The sequence below is a fragment of the Glandiceps talaboti genome, chromosome 10 (assembly GCF_964340395.1).
Source record: "Glandiceps talaboti chromosome 10, keGlaTala1.1, whole genome shotgun sequence".
Classification (NCBI taxonomy): domain Eukaryota; kingdom Metazoa; phylum Hemichordata; class Enteropneusta; family Spengelidae; genus Glandiceps; species Glandiceps talaboti.
The window spans coordinates 8,691,717-8,710,339 of NC_135558.1; the positions used below are offsets into that span (position 1 = coordinate 8,691,717).

Genomic DNA, 18,623 nt, shown 5'->3' on the forward strand with positions numbered 1-18,623 from the left:
ATACCATATGCCATGCCATGCCATGCTGTACCATACCATACCATACCATACCATACCATACCGTACTATACCATACCATCCATATAATACCATACCATACCGTACCATACCATACCATACCATACCATACCATACCATACCATACCATACTATACCATATAATACCATACCATACCATACCATACCATAATATACCATATAATACCATACCATACCGTACCATACCATACCATACCATACCATACCATACCATACCATACCGTACCATACCATACCATACCATACAATACCATACCATACCATATGCCATACCATACCATACCATATAATACCATACCGTACCGTACCATACCGTACCATACCATACCATACCATACCATACCATATAATACAATACAATACCACAACACAACACAACACAACACAACACATTCCATTCCATTCCAATAAAGATCAATAAATACCATATCACACCATATCATACCATGCCACTCTATACCACATCACAACACACCATAAATATATACTACACCACATCATACCACCCAATGCCACAATATACCACACCATACCACACAACTTTAAACCATACCACACAGACACTGCACCACACATTACACCATATTGTACCATATCATGCCATACCAAACCACATCCTACCACATTATACCACACCATACCATACCGTACCATATCACACCATATCATACCACACCACACCATATCATACCATCACACAACACCGCACCACACCATATCACACAATCACACAACACCGCACCACACCATATCACACCATACTGTCATACCACACTACACCACGCCATGTCCTACCATACCATGCCATACCATACCATACCATACCATACCATACCACACCACACCACACCACACCACACCACACCATACATTACACCACACCATACTCTACTATGCCATATCACACCATATCCTATCACGCTATACCACACCATACCATACCATATCATACCATATCATACCACACTATCTTGGGCACACTATACCACACCACACCACACCACATCATATAGTACCATACCATACCATACCATACCATACCATACCATACCATACCATACCATACCATACCATAAACACATTACACAATACCACACAGTGGTGCACCACACCATATCATATCATACTATGTCATATCACACCATATCCTACCATGCCACAACATACGCTACCATACCACACCACACTGCAACACACAGTATACCATATCATATCATGTCATGTCATGTCATGTCATGTCATGTCATGTCATATCATATCATATCATATCACACAAAATATCATATCATAGCATACCATACCACACCATACCACCGAAACCCCACCATGCCATACCATACAATATCATACCATACCATACCATACCATACATCATATATATCATACCATACCATATTTTAAGCATAACATAACATAACATGACATGACATGACATGACATGACATAACATAACATAATATAACAAAGCATAACATAACATAAGATAACAAAGCAGTTTAAAAACAAACCTTGCCACACCATTATAATGTCGACATGATGTTAGCTGGTAGCATTGGTTTAATTATACAACCGTTATATGTGAAGTTAAACTAGAAATTAAATACTACCGAATTTGAAATGAACACATTTCTACATTTCTAAATGTTCTATGCTTACTGTTACGGTTGCGCTCCAAATACTTACTGGTTAGTTCACCTTTCCATATTTGAATCATAATCTCCTAAGTGATGATATATCTTGCCATCTTCTCCCTGCATTCTTTTAAAGCAACAATCACTGACATAATACTTCACTGTGCGACATCCACGTCCTTATCTACGCACTATGAAATAAATGCACACCGTTCAAACGGTACCATATCGAATATCAATACAAATATTTCTTTGTTCACCATAACTCTGGAAGAAAAAAAAACAGGTAATAGCAAACAAGTAGGTGCGTAACGTACACAAGAATGTGAATTATTGAGACTGTGTTAACTTTACGTTTGTTAATTATAGTACATTTACACTTGCATTAGTCATCATTTATATAAGTCATTATAATTACTACCTAGCTTCACATTTTGCTTGGTACAGTCCGTTCAATACCACATTCTTGCTCACTGGCTAAATTCGAAAGGTGTATGTGTGTATGTATGTATGTATGTATGTATGTATGTATGCGCGTGTGTGTGTGTGTGTGTGTGTGTGTGTATGTGTACGTGTATTTGAACAACAGTGAACATTCTGCTAAGATCTCATGGACCGCCTCAAAAAAATACTTTTACGGACAGTCTCAACAACTACTTTTATGGACGGCATACCCTGTTTTTTTTAATATTTGATCTCCAGAGCTTGTTTGTTAGTCTCTCAAATTCGTTTGATGGATTTGTGTACATTGTGTGAGGAGAACATACATGTACACAGGAACTAGTCAAATGACTTATCAAAGTTATTCGCTGTCCCTAACTGTTCGTCGTCCGATCAAAGACAGAAAAGAAGTTTGAAAGAGTAAGATGTGCGCATGCACACACAGCTAGCGAACGTCATGGATTTTGACCTTGTCCCAACATGTCATGCATTTACTAGGAGCGAAAAATCACGATGATGTTTTTTCATGGTGATTAGTGAGCCAGTCAGTAAAAGTATTCTCTTTTGTTTCTTCAAAAAACTGTCGATTGTCGATGTGAACTATACCTTCATTAATCGAGACACCAAGACATCTGAAACAGATTATTCAATCGTTTAGTGACCTGTTTACATGTAACCACTTTACACGCCATTTATCTCGCGAGATACATGCTGAAGAAACCCAACCATTTCCTAGCTTCAATAACCATACACGCAGCTAGCCATACTTCATCCATAAATCTTATCCATCCAAACCAGGGTATGCAATGTTGCGAAATCCTTTTTAAAAAAATATATACAATTGTTTGTCAACTATCATTGTGTATTAACCGGTATCGAGAAAGTTATATCTCGAAGATTGTAGAAATTGCTCTCATGCTAACACATGTCAGTGCTACGGTAGAACTGGTATGAATAACAACTACTTAATTATGGGAAGAATATATGTACCTCATTTATTTAATCACCAATCGTATTGTCTGCCATTATCGTATTGGTGAGATAGTCTTGTTATATTCAGTTACTGTATTAAGCTGAACCCACATGTTATGTGAACACCAACAAAGAATATATCTCCGATCATATTAAGACAGTAGTTGTAACTATGCGTTTGATGTTGATCTGGATAGGGTTTAAATGTCAGCGTCTGCACCATTCTTGTAAATATTCACCATGTAACTCATGATTTCTGACTTTAGTTCAGGTAATATAACATTTAAGAAGTCATGTGTAAAACAAATCTGACATTTCATCACTATCTTTAACATTCTCATTCGTTGTTATGATATCTTTCTGAGCTGCCATATGATATTCATAAATATTTTGGGATAATAATCATGCATCATTTCCATCGACCCATGCCATATCGTATATGTAAGCTATATGGATATGGTTCTAATTAGTAATTTAAAAAGATGTGGTAAAAGGATACTTTAGTCCATCTTCTGATATCTTTTCTTTCCACCATACCAGCAGATCCATATATAACACCACGCCCTCCGTTATTCGGATAGAGTCCTGCTGTCTTACACAAGGAATTCATCATCATAGTCAGCGACGACATGTACAGCCTTCGAAGTTTGTCGCAGGGTGTCGGGCAGGATGGTGCCATCCGCCATCACTCAACTAACAGTCTTCTCCAGAGGTTAGCACTGAGTCTCGTCCAATTGGGCTATTGTGGAGTACAGTAGATTTCCTGGCTAGATGTATTCCTGATATCTTTCTCACAACATTGGTCGGCTAGTAGATGGCGTCGGTATATCCTTAAATCATTTTCAGTATGTTTGTATGTCATGCCAATTTTTAATCCTTGGTACGTCTTATGCTTACGTTCTCATTTTAAAATTATTTTAGTTTTTACCAGTTTTATTTCTGATCATGATGCACAGATTGTAATATCAGTAACATTATGAACACAGATATATTTATTTTGGTGATACGTGTTTCATTTGGAAATAGATTTCATTCTATTAATAATAATAGTAATACATGTAAGCTTACTCTGTGTGTGTGTGTGTGTGTGTGTGTGTGTGTGTGTGTGTGTGTGTGTGTGTGTGTGTGTGTGTGTGTGTGTGTAAAATTTCGTTTAGTCTTTTTTTTTAATACTTTCACTTGAAGAAATGTTTGCGACCTGGGCGAACGCTCTCAGGCATGAGCCTATATGATTATCGATATGTACATTTTTATCACAATTGATGCACAAGATATGTCCTTTTGATGATTAAAATAGCGCCAATGGCGTGTAGCGCAACTGTATAGTTTTTGTAATAAAATAAAATAAAAACCTTTTGCAGGGATGTTCTTATTTGTGTGTTTGCTTATCAATGTTTTCTATTTCTTAATCCCATCATGTAGACTTTAAAGATTGCACAGAGGTATACATGTAAGTGGGTCTGTAACTTTCCACATTCGATGTAAGAATAAAGTGAAAGCGCGCATCTTCTTGTGATTTTATTCAAGAATACATGTTCACGGCGATTTTGTACCTGCAATATTTACTTTTAGACTTATATTGCATTAATCAGTAAGCAATATTGAATTAACATTCGATTCTTGTTTATTGTTAACGTTACGTTATAGTTGCCAATTTTCTAGACTAGACATATATAGACCCCGATACAACCACTCTCACTATGGCACTTGGAAGTTTGGCAAACAAATTTAGATTTGGGTGGGACAGGGTGGGAATCTGAAATCTATTACAAACATACAACTACGTCATGTACGCTGTTAAAGCCACACCATGGCTAGAAAAAAGGTATTTTAAAAGTAAACTCCCCCTCTCTCTCCCTATCTGTCTGTCTGCCTGTCTCTCTCTCTCTCTCTATATATATATATATATATATATATATATCTCTCTCTCTCTCTCTCTCTCTCTCTCTCTCTCTCTCTCTCTCTCTCTCTCTCTCTCTCTTTATCTCTCTCATGTTTATTCAAACTCAAATGATTCCGAATTGAATATAACTTGTATTCTATAAAGATGAGTAAACAACATTAACCCATCTCGACCCTAACGCAGGTGGATTAGTGCATTTACATAATGTGAACAAAATCTAATATATCTGGCCGGCTAACGAGTATTTTGAACCTTGTTTCACCATCGAGTTAATATATTCATGAATATGAAAAAGGCCTTTACTTCATATTTATGTTGTTTTTGCATAAAACATCAGTTATGCCCAATTCGCTGCTAGAGTATTTACTTACTATGACATATAATTTGTTATTTGTTAGCACATGGTAAGAGTGTATATTTCCTTAAACTTTCAATGTCCGCTGTTGACAATACTTCGTCAGTTTCATTTTCGTACTTGGCGCCAAAGTTTACTTTTTCATGTTATCATCCTATGGCTATTTAGGTCTAAAAATAATTGTTTGGTTCCGGTTACCCAACCCCATCTAGCTTTTCACTGCCGATCCTAAACCTATTGTTACGCATTCGAGAAAAAAATAATAAAATCGCAAAAATTGTTAAGCCTCACGAGAAATAGCGGATGCGGAAACTGACATCAACATAAAAAGCCAAAATAAAACTGTTCTTCCAATTGTAATGGGTTTACATCTGATAGAAAGAAATAAACAACACAGAGACCATTTGGAAAACAATGGAAAACCTGACAATCACACATGAAAAAAAAAATGTAATAATTAGAAATAAAATAAAACATCTACCTATAGAACCTATTCTAAAATTGAGCGTTTAAATCCGAACCACACATTTTTTATTAGGCCTTAGTTTCAATCTGCCTATACCATACCATACATCAATTGTCAACCAAGTTTCTATGCTTTTCTAGGTTAAATCTGTAAAGATGTAGAGACAATGGATGGTGGTCGACGTCGATTACATACTTAGAAAAGCCAGGGATTTGCTGTACTGGAAGTGATAAAACACTATATGCTCTTTCCCGACAGTGTTACTGGTACAATGTATTAAAAATGTTTTGCAAGTGCTACGCCCAATCATAACGACGCACTGATGGAATTCATTCATCGATGGTCTCGGCAACGTGTGATTGTCTTGTCATTAATTTGTCGTAACGCTTTCTATTAAACCAACTTCATGTGACATGTACGTGTATCAAGGTGTGTAAAATTTGAAAGATCCGAAATGTATATAAATATTGATAACATAAGTCAGAAAACGTTTTGGTGTAATCAATAGTTTGCATCCTATTGTCCAGATATTTATAGTTTTAGAAGGAAACTATAAAATGAATTACAGGAACTGTACCTTGGTGTAAAGACCCTTCGAGCTCCCAGTCCTACAGTTATTATTATTATTATTATTATTATTATTTGATGCATCCGAAAATCCAATCGGTTCTTGCTTTTGTCACTGGGAAGATGTGTATCAATTCTTAATTAGAATTGATGACATAGTGTTGTTTAGATATTCGTGTTGACAGACAGACAGACAGACAGACAGACAGACAGACAGACAGACAGACAGACAGACAGACAGACTGACTGACTGACTGACTGACTGACTGACTGACTGACTGACTGACTGACTGACTGACTGACTGACTGACTGACTGACTGACTGACTGACTGACTGACTGACTGACTGACAGACAGACAGACAGACAGACAGACAGACAGACAGACAGACAGACAGACAGACAGACAGACAGACAGACAGACAGACAGACAGACAGACAGACAGACAGACAGACAGACAGACAAGTCAAGACAAGACAACATAACTTAAAGATAAGAGAAAGCAAAAAACTAAATATAGCAACAACAAAAAAATAAACAATAACTATATACCAATACATGTTCATTTTACTTGCAGGGCACTCGCCTATATATGGGCAATGGAAGGGCTTAATCAGACCACCCTACGTATACGCCAGCAACACTAAAGTGTCCCTTACTGTACAATACATATTCTACGATGTATATTTAAAGAAAGTAATTAAAGCAATTCAGGAATGTCAGCAATGTTATGAAAGCCAAGTCATAAATTAGTAAATCTTGTGTCGGCTAACAACTCAACTCTAGATATACAACCATGGAAGCATACAATCTAACGTGTAAAATTATTAAAGGTTGGTATTTTGTCCAAAACTTCATATATACGTTTTAATGTATCCCAATCTCTCATTGTTACATACATAGTTACTATAAAGTGTTGCTTTCCAAACATTACACTACTGATGGTGGTGACTTTAATAATCACTAGTTCTACAGTGATTAAGAGAAAACAAGTCTTCATGGAAGACAGCCCCCCCCCCCCCAAAAAAAAGTATTTCTTGTAGTGACTACAACAAGTTCTTTAGTTTGTTAAAAAGTTTTTAAAAAGGACAACAACTATGGCAAGGTCTTTAAGGCAAAAGATACACTGGCAACACCTGTAAAGGTTGTTCATTTCTTATCTATTATGATTCTTGACAATTTAAGGCACATTAGCAGTAATATTTGTATTATCTTAATGATTTCAAAATAGGAAGACATAGCTTTTTGACCCTGAAGATGATGGTCAAGGTCAAAAGTTAGTTAGAAAGCTCATCATTGATAACCACGACGAAGACACTTGAATAGGGTCTCTATCTGTTAAGCATCGAGAGTTATCAGCCAAAATGTGAATATTAATGACAAATATGGCCGCTATTTTGCTGTTATCATGTAGGGTTGTGAAACGAAGTGATGTGTATATGCAGACTATAGCATCTGACATTTGCACAATGTTTGGTTGAAGTCAGTCCATGCAAATCACAGATATACATATACACTTTGACAATAATATGGCTATTTGACATTGACGACGGAGGTCAAGGTCAAAACTCAATGTGCCATTAAAAAGCTCATGATTGATAACAGGTGAAGACACTTGAATGAGGTCTCTATCTGTTAGACCTCAAGAGTTATTGGGCAAAGTGTGATTATTTACAACAAATATGGCTACCATTTTGTTGTTATCATGGGGTTGTGAAACAAAGTGATGTGTATATGCAGACTATAGCATCTGAAATTTGCACAAGGTTTGTTTGAAATCAGTCCCCATGCATACCAGAGATATACATATACACTTTTACAACAATATGGCTATTTCACCTTGAAGATGGAGGTCAAGGTCAAATGTCAATGTGTCCTTAAAAGCTTATGATTGATAACATGGGTGAAGACACTTGAATGAGGTCTCTCTCACTGTTAAACTTCAAGAGTTATTGGGCAAAGTGTGGTTATTTATGACAAATATGGCCGCCATTTCGCTGTTGTCGTGAGGGTTGTAAAACCAAGTGACGTGCATATGCCCTCCATAACATCTGACACTTGTACCAGGTTTGGTTGAAATTGGCCGAATGCATATTTGAGATACAGGTGGACACGGAAGGATAGACAGAAGGATGGACGGACAGATGGTGGGGACCCAACATACTAGCCCCCCCCCCCACCCCACCCCATCGGGCTTCACCCTTTGGGTGCTAATTAATTGTGGCATATAGGCTGCAACTTGCCTATAGAAGGTAACATATACAGTTATGGAACAGCTTAAGCAGAGCACTCTCCATCAGAAACACTTAAATGTCCCTTACTGTACAATACTATTGCTTATTATTGATTCTGTAGATTTTTAAATATATTTTGACTTACCGGAATTAACCATACACCCAGACAATTTTTTTTTTCAAAATGTAGTCTGGTCCATTTCGGTATATCTAGATAAGATAAGATTAAAGAAATTACTATATTGCATTGGAGTATAAAGATATAGAAAGTTGTTTATGATGTAAAATAGCTCTGTAATTGCCTGAATTATACACACACATATATATATATATATATATATATATATATATATATATATATATATATATATATATATATATATATATATATATATAAGTTTATATATAAGTTATATATATATATATATATATATATATATATATATATATATATATATATATATATATATATATACAAATGTATTGGATATATATGTATGTATATACATATATATATATATATATATATATATATATATATATATATATATATATATATATATATATATATATACGTCTCCAACGTGTTTATTATACATTTTCATTACACATATATACTCGTGACCTTACAGTTTGTCACTACTTGTCGTCTAGCGACTCGTAGTGACAAGGCTTCTTAAGTCACTCATATTTACTTTTCCTTGGTTGATCGAAGAAAAGTATTGGAGAATGATATCAAATCATTCATTTCTAGGTCTTGTTATTTGTATTGTGTCTGTTTATTTCTCAGCATACTGACTTGATAATTCGTCTGTCGTATGCATCGTTCATTGTTCGATCACCGTGCAAATAATCGTGTGGTTTTCTTTTATTTCAGTTTGCAACATGTACAAGTCGTTTTAGCAAATTGTCTGACCAACCATTAAAATATCACTTACCCAAATGGTATCAGACGTTTGCGCCGTTATTGCAAATGCTTGCTACCTAACGTTTTTTTTTAAAAATGACATGAGAAAATCGAAACAAAAGGGAGATTTGAAATAGCTTGGCGACGAAAAATTCAATCTTTGATCACACACATGCAAATCTTCCCTTGGTAATTTGAGAAAATTTGTACTTTTGAAATGTAAGGTAAAATGATTTGGATTCTTGGGAATCGGAGACTGTGCGAAGTCTACATGATGTCATGTATTGGATAGTTGCAGTACAAAAAACTTCTATGGTCCTCAAAATTAGGTCAAGATAAAGACTTTGCATGGTGTCCACATGATACCTCTCTGAATACTCGAGGGTAGGACTGGAGTTCACATGGTGTCCACGTGTTATGCGTATAGTGCAATGTCCTACCGCAGTATGAAAGTATGACATGTTAACGACTACGTATATGAGAAGCATTTAGTGATATGGAGAAGGTACATGGCAGACCATCATCAAGTACACTATAACCGGTTAGGTAAAAATTAAAACACCGGACAGGTGAGTAGATTTAAACTGTAGTTTAATTCATGATAACAATTACATGGTGTACTTATTTCGTCTGACTCGTCATCCTCGCCTCTCTCCGGCATTGTAAAATTCATATATATTTAATCTCAAAAGCAAATACAAAGTGAGAAAAATTACACGATCTATCAATTTTGAGAATTAGTACAAATCTGATATCCCATGTGCAGAAAATGTAGTATACTAGCATATTGTATCTTTTCAGTGATGAAAATTTGAATAATGCATATAAGAGAGAAGATGACTGTACGTGAGCCATCATGTTTGAGATTGTGGATATTATTTGTTCATTACTGTAGTTAGTCATTTAGTCATCATGTACTCATATTTTTGAAGTTTTGGGGTATTGTTGTTTATTCTTGAGCTTATCGGTCGTTCGCACGACCTTGTCATTTCAGCGGATTACAGTTTGCTATATATACCTAAGATTCAATTTTCGTGAATATATTTACTTATAAATAAACCAATAGCAATCGCCACGTTTATGATTACTTTTGAAACACACTGCTCTTGATATCGAGTGGTTTAAATTTTTCATTATTTCGTATGTTTCTTTTCTGTTTGTATTTTCTAATTTTCTTGTCGGAAATAATAAATTCAAATTCAAATTCATACATCCATTCAAACTGATGGACTCTGGAGTTCTCACTTGAATTAATTATTTGCTTATCATATTTTACTCATCATTTTCTTAAGGTATATATTGTATTACTAGAATCAGTACATTTCACAATAAAATCATATTGCATTTGAGGTATTGCTAAAAATTAGCGATTAAAGTAAATAATACATAATGAATAACTTATTTACCAAATGTACTAGAAATTTGAAAAAAGAAATATGTAACTTATGCATATTCTATGATATCCATGAACGGAAAGTTAAACCTAAATAGTAAAAAGACACTCAAATCAAAAGATGTCATGCAAAACAGATTATAGAAAAAGAATATATTGCTGATATCTGAAAAAAGTGACAAAGTTGCCCAAAACATATAATATTGCATATATGCCAAAATAATTGTCTATACTTTACCATATCAAATCAAAAATATCCAATGGATGATTGCGAAACGGTTGCAGAGTCTAAAGTCGCTCTATGTCGTCTGTCGGTGCCGTAAAATAGTATTATGGTATTCTTATTACGCATGAGCATAATGCCGACATCTTGCAGCACCCCCTTCTGGAAATGTGATTAGTAAAATGTTTCTTTTTGTCTTCCTCTAATAGACAGTTCTAGCAGCAATCCAGATGTAATCATGGTATTCTTTGTTGTAATACCTCATATGGATATGTTTCCGATACTGTTACTAGTAAACCAACAATTGACATGTATGCAAAGTTTCAAAGAATGACGAATGTCTTTAATGTTTAAACGTTTTTTTCTATTTGCTTAAATTTCTTGCCTTGCATATCAATGCCTTTAGTCCAGTTGCCAGAGGTGGTTTTGGGGGGGTTAACCTTGCAATGTGAGTTATATGATATTTTTTTGCAGATTCAGTCTCAATAAGGTGTCCTGTTAGCATATCTGACGGGTGCCACTCGCACACCCCTGGGCATTTTGTTATATCGCGAGAAAACCGAAATACCATGTATTGCTATGGGTAAACACATATTTTGGTAGGCTTTATACTTACTGCCTATAAAAAATGTCAAAGTTACTTAAAAGTCATATTTATATGTTACATACTGTATATTATGAATAATCAGTCAATTACAAATATTTTGTCAAAAGTTTTGGAAATTAAAATATCATAATTAGGCCAAAGGTCAACAAAATGACGCCATTTTCAGTTGTTATGACTTATAGGTAGTGACTGTGTTTTCTGTGTATTGTGTGGATACATCCATGTATCATCTAGATTTTATTTATCAAATCAGATTATGACACCAGTTACACATTATAAGCTGAGTCATACTGATATTGTGTCCCCCAAACTGAATATATATGTATTTTTTTGAAATTCATGCATATCATTACTTCCACCTTCAGGAGGTAAAGTGGTCAAAATGGTCTAATTTATACAACGTTTGAAGTTCAAAACTTTTTTTTTATATTCAAAAACCTTGGCTCAAGATATATTGTGAATATATTATGATCACTAACTGTAAATCAACACATGGTGTTCACTTTTTCCTAATTAAGTTATCAGATCATAATTTATGATATGTACAAATTTTAACAAAATACTTACAGATATTAAGTTTTAGAGACAAAATATCAGTATGACTCAGCTTATAATGTGTAACTGGTGTCATAACCTGATTTGATAAATAAAATTTATATGATATATGGATGTACCCACACGATACACAAAAACACATCCACTACCTATAAGTCATAATAACTGAAAATGGCGACATTTTGTTGACCTTTAGCCTAATTGTGATATTTTGATATCCAAGACTTTTGACAAAGTATTTGAAATTGACTGATTATTCATAATATACAGTGTGTAACATGTAAATATGACTTTTAAGTAACTTTGACATGGTTTTATAGGCAGTAAGTATTAAGCCTACCTAAACATGTGTTTACCCATAGCAATACATGGTAATTCGGTTTTCTCGCGATATAACAAAATGCCCAGGGGTGCGCGAGTGGCACCCGTCAGATATGCTAACAGGACACCTTTCTGAGGTGGAATCTGCAAAAAAATATCATATAACACACATTGCAACTTGCAATGTGTGTTATATGATATTTTTTTGCAGATTCCACCTCAGCAAGGTGTCCTGTTAGCATATCTGACGGGTGCCACTCGCGCACCCCTGGGCATTTTGTTATATTTTGGGGGGTTAACCTTGCAATTTGCAAGGTTAACCCCCCAAAACCACCTCTGGCAACTAGACTACCTTGGGTTACGTGCAGTACACCACTGTGACTGGACTATACTATAATTTAAATTTTTTGCCATGTTTACATATACTTGATCTCAACTGATCGTGTTACGATCGGACTTTAACCCGCTACAAACTAATATACTGTATTCATTGCATGTAACTATTATGTTTAAAGCCGCAACCCCTCCCCCCCCCCACACACACATACATACATACATACATACATACATACATACATACATACATACATACATACATACATACATGGAATGCGCAACAGACCGCGATCGGGTCATTCGCAGGTCATTCAGATAGGTCGATCAGTCACGTACCCTCAGTGGTTTGTGAACGATGTATGAGAACAATGGCCATTTACACTAACATTCACGATCGTAAAGTAATTAATTACATTCCAAATGGTTTATACATAACCTTGTAATATATATTCAATATCATTTGCCAATTTTGAGATTTCAACATCATCTTCTGTAACTCGTAACTCGTAACATACAATATATTCCACCAAACTTTGAACGAAACAGGGCGTATAAAGATGCAACTACTAACAGTAAACTTACACTGCCGTTTCTTCGTCAAACTGTGTCTGATACCTGCGAGTTTTATCGCTTTCAAAACTAAAGGTTAACGACAGGAAAGACTAACCGTAGTCGTCGAGGTTTCCTCCTTACTTACCAAGTTGTCAAGTTGAAGTTTCAAGTTTTAAGATAGTCAAAGTTGGAAGATTGGTTGATATGCGTCATGTATATATAATAGGTTTAGCACTATAAGGGTGAAATGCATTGTCCTAATTTAACCAGTGGGGGGTTACTAGCTCTTTCTATCCCGACTGGTCAACAGTGACCATTGTACGTTACAGGTTAATATGGACGAGATACAAAAAGAAACGCGCCTGTCATTGCCATCACGTTACATTTTTACCTCCAGTAAGGGGAGGTTATGTTATGCTTTTGTCTGTCTGCCTGCCTGTCTGTCTGTCTGTCTGTCTGTCTGCCTGTCTGTCTGTCTGTCTATGTGTGTATATGCCTGTCTGTCTGTATGTCTGTGGACACGATATCTGAAAAACTACTGCATCGATTCTAATGAATTCTAATGACTACACACCTTCCTATGCTAATCACAAAAAATAATCAGATTTTGGCAAACATCCAATGAACATTAAAATAGTCATTTGCATAATCGATGCGATACCACAATATATAAGTGGGGTAGGTGGGTTGAGGTTGGATGGGTTGAGGTGAGGTGAGGTGAGGGGATGGGATGGGATGGGATGGGATGGGATGAGATGGCTTATCGAGATGCTATGGGATGGGGCAAGATATCAAGTTCCATGAAACTGACTATAAGGCTCCCTAACACAATAGAGATAGACAGAGCTCTTGCTGTAAACGTGTTTCATTGTGTGGTCTGTGTGTTCACTGTACAGAAGGTTTAACATCTGCCATATAACTGTCTATCCTGAACTTTGTGTTATCTTTACGGAACTGTGGGGACAGTCTCACTGGATGAAACTACATTTTCATTCTGTAAAGACTACAACGGGCCCTGCCACCATATCATGTGTGTTCATGCAATCCCCATTACATGATCGATTAGGCATAATGCATAAATTCTTCAACTGTCCCAAGCGTTATTAACTACATGGGACGATTTGAAGTCGAGGGAATACATGCGCTTGCGCATGAAGATCGTATGCTAATCAGTGTCCGATGTAAATAGGGCGGATACCATTGTACAACCGACATTTGTAATAATTGCCGATATTTGTAATAAAATGAAATTTGTAATAGAATTGTTCAATTAATTAGTATATTCATCAATTCCATTAATACTTGTTAAATCTACTTTCGCTTGACGTGACGTGACGTGACGATTTTGCATTCTTGGATTTCTTTATTAAGATAACCCATTTCTTCGTGTCAAAGGAAGGCCCCTCCTTAATCTAATTTTCTATTACAAATTTCGGCAATTTTATTACATCTTTTTTCTAAAATTTACATTTGTCGTTCATAGAAATTATTACAAATGTCGCCAATTATGATGTTTATCAAATATATGGGCGGTTATTACAAATGTTGGTTATATATACCATCCCTATCTAATAAACTTTATTCGTCCAAATAAATTCGGAAATTTGTTGAATGGTCGGTGCAAGAGCAGCGCCCTAGTGCCCTAGTGTTGAAGAAACAGGAGGAAACCGGAGTGCCCGGGGGAAACCTGCGTTGTTCGGTAGGGTCAAACTGAGCATCACTCTTCTTACATAAATTTAAATCAAACCCAGTCGACACCAGGCGGGTTCGAACCCAGACTGCAGAGGTAATAGGCGTACAACCGACAACCCTGGTATTTAATTTGTTTTTGCAATATAATTTATTTATTTAATTAAAAATATAAGAGTATCAGGCAAAATCGCAAATGTAGAGTTTCACCTGGACGGGGATGGGGGCGGGGGTTGGGGTTGCACAACAAGCCTTCCCGGATGCGTCAATCAGAAACAGCATAAAGACTGTATGTTTAGGCATGTTATGAAAGATAGTGCAAGTCGTATACTACTTTACCAGATGTATTTCAATTTTTATGTAGATTTTTTTCAGATTTAAGATCCTGGTTATATCACACATCAATGTTTTACATAATCATTATTAGTACATGACTGTTGAATTATTTCTCTGTGGAAATGATGAAGCGCATTTACATGTCACTCACGAAGAATTCCTCGCCAAAACCTGTTTGCTGACGAAAAGTGAACGTTTTGATCAGGTAGGTTTCGACAAGCCTAACACAAATCTCCCTATTCATAAATAATTGCACTTTTATGGTATTCACAAATAGGAATGGCAGTGCCGACTACCTTCTGTCACTTTTCCTGTCGCAACCTACTGAAATGACCGTCATCATATCTTAGCTTACGTTTAGTATACGTACTTCCTAAGTATATTACCGGTTAGAACTTGACAATTTAATAACTCTGACCTGTCTTCTTGTTAATCGTAGAAAAGTAAATGGTGGATAAATAGGTAATCTGGAAACTGACAGATTGCACTATTATAGCAGTTGTATAATCCAAGGTATGCGAATAATATTCCGGATAAATTTCTTTCCAACAGATAATCACGGCAATACATAGTGAAAGCACGTAAAATGACAATAACCCGACTGTGTTTGAAACAAAAGTTTACTTTTAAATAACACTTCTCCAAATCAGATTAAATTTCAACGCACATCTCCCACTTTTTCTCTATTTGGATATTTTCTCTACTTTCGTTTCAACACCTGCACTTCTGCTTTCTTCCTCCGTCCAGAATATTTTCTATGGAGAACATGACTTAACATTCGATAACTCTTTAATGTTGTATCGAACATGAAGACAGTGCTTTTTGGGAAAAGGTAATTCTTATTTTTAGTATACAATTCATTAAACAACTAAGCGAACTGTCGAATGAACTTGGCAACTGTGACTAATATAACAATGTCTAAGCTCTTTACTTTAACATAACCAGACGGCAACATGGATATTTTCAATCGACCTTTGTTACAATTCAGACAGCCATCACAAGCTACTTTATGTTAATATGTATCAACAACAGACCCTTTTCCTGAAAAACATCTGCGTTCACACAAATGACGAACAGTGCGCCACCGTGAGGTCTTAGCACTTCTTGGTTTTATTGTAATTGATTATATTTTAATTTCCGTCAGACGAATCACGTATCATGAAGGTTTGTTGGAACCTCTGTCAGTAGTAAGCTAATACATGTATCAAAATGGAGACCGTGAAATTACGAGTATTGGTAAATAAGTCCTAGAGAAAACAGACATGGTTGTAATTTTATTCCGTCGGCAATATTACATATTGAATGTTGTTAGGGCCAAATGAAATTAAATTTTCTATAGTCTCAATAAATATCATTAGTCTAGCCTTAAGCTAATCGTTCATATTATTTTTATGAATATAAAAATAGCGATGTCGCGTGTGTATACCGTTAGCATTTGCATAAACATATATAAACATTACGTTTACTTGGTAGACCTGTCGACTGAAAAATCTCGGTTATTTAGTTTCTTTGTTGACGCCTAACTAGTATGTAGTATGCATTCTAAAATACAACAGGCCCAGGAGGAGCGAGGGGGGTCATCTGTTGTTGGCAATAATGTAGATATACTGCCTATATCTTAGTGCGACGTTTACACTGACGATAAAACTTTGGATATGAAAGCAGATATCCTGGGAATGGCCCGACATTTCCATGGTTTTATTCGCGTCGGCAAACATACACGTCCAATCTATAGCTACCATCTATCATTTGTGCACAGTAAAATTTGTTGGACGTTTTGGCTTGCTCTGCACTATTTGAACTGTTTTGAACATCAATACTCTGTTAATAAGCACCCAGTAAGTACATATGTAACGAAAATGATAGGAATGAATCCTTGTTATATTAATTTTCTAGGCAAGAATCTTTACTGCAAATAGAGTACGCGCATGTGCACAGCAGATAGAGGCTTAGGTTTAAAATTTGCTAAATCAGTGGTTTACTATGAATTAGAAACTAGACGATTTGACATTTTTGGTGGCTAGATTGTAAAACCAACGTCGAGTTGCTAGGCTACTTCTTGTTCCATCGGGCAAAGCTGATATTAATTCTTAATTATCAAATATTATACACGACGTATTTTTGGATGCATCTATAACGTACTGATAGAAATGTATAGCTGTTTAACACAGTTAATTATAGGCATGTGTTATTTTGTTGTGTATATCATTCACTGTAAATTGTATTTCATGTTTTATTCTAAATTTCATAACATGAAATATTACAATTAATTTGTATATTTGGTATTGTAAATATCGATTGACTTTACATCAGAATGGTGAAAGAATTACGTTATCATACTCCCTCCTCAATAAAGAAAATCGGACGGACTGCTATTCTAGTATGAGCGCCCTCTCACACAAAAAAATTTCACAACGCCCTAGCTATCTTGATGAACCAAAACTATTGTTTTAATTTACTAAAATTCACTTAATAAGTTGACAATTTTCAACTAGATTTTGTAATAGTCTGTCCCTATTGTATGATTTAGTACTTACTGTCATTATTTTCTTTTCTTCTTCAATCCTCTCAATGAATTCAATATTACGTGGAAGGGGTCACAATACGGCCAACCAAGGATCTTGAGCAGAGACAGTTGTTAGTGAATATTATCAACTTACCATACATGTGAAGATGGGTGCATTATATCATCGTTTCCAGGTAAATGGGTGGACCAACCTTGGCAAAAAACTGTGTATTGTCAAAACGTAAAAAAAATACTGACTCATGCGCAGTCGCACTACTCAAGCTTCGTCATTGGGTTTCACCGGCTTCCCTTCTACAGTATACATAATTGAAGTGAACTGTAGGTCTCTCCAATGCTTCACATCCCCATTGGTACATGTAGGTCGCCAAGCTGTCACATGAGTGCATGCACCGGCCATATAATTTATTAACAGATGTAAGAAAGTGCAAAATACAATTGCAAAACACTCCTTCAAAAAATAAAACGAAAAGAAAACATTTCAACAAACAAACAGATTGAGCCCTACAGCCCCTTCTACCGTACATAAGACCGCCCAGGAAAAACCAGACTAAAACCCATTGGGAAAAAGT

At 35.7% G+C, this 18,623-nt stretch overlaps 1 protein-coding gene across 8 annotated transcripts in view; it reads right to left on the reverse strand.

The window, feature by feature from the left end:
- LOC144440810 (TNF receptor-associated factor 2-like) overlaps positions 1-18,260 on the reverse strand; it is a 62,630-nt gene extending 44,370 nt beyond the window's left edge. For 2 of the 8 annotated variants that reach the window (XM_078130204.1, XM_078130207.1), the window contains exons 1-2: positions 2,718-2,798; positions 1,723-1,937 (exon numbers count right to left, since the gene is read on the reverse strand). Coding sequence is in view for 2 of the 8 variants with exons in the window: in XM_078130209.1 (XP_077986335.1) it covers positions 8,754-8,818; positions 18,188-18,194 (72 nt within the window). In the remaining 6 variants the exon portion in view is untranslated. Of the gene's footprint in view, positions 1-1,722; positions 1,938-2,717; positions 2,799-8,753; positions 8,819-13,647; positions 13,723-18,187 lie in introns of those variants that run through there. The other 6 variants (XM_078130205.1, XM_078130206.1, XM_078130209.1 and 3 more) reach the window with 6 other exon arrangements.
- Positions 18,261-18,623: the final 363 nt, after the last annotated feature.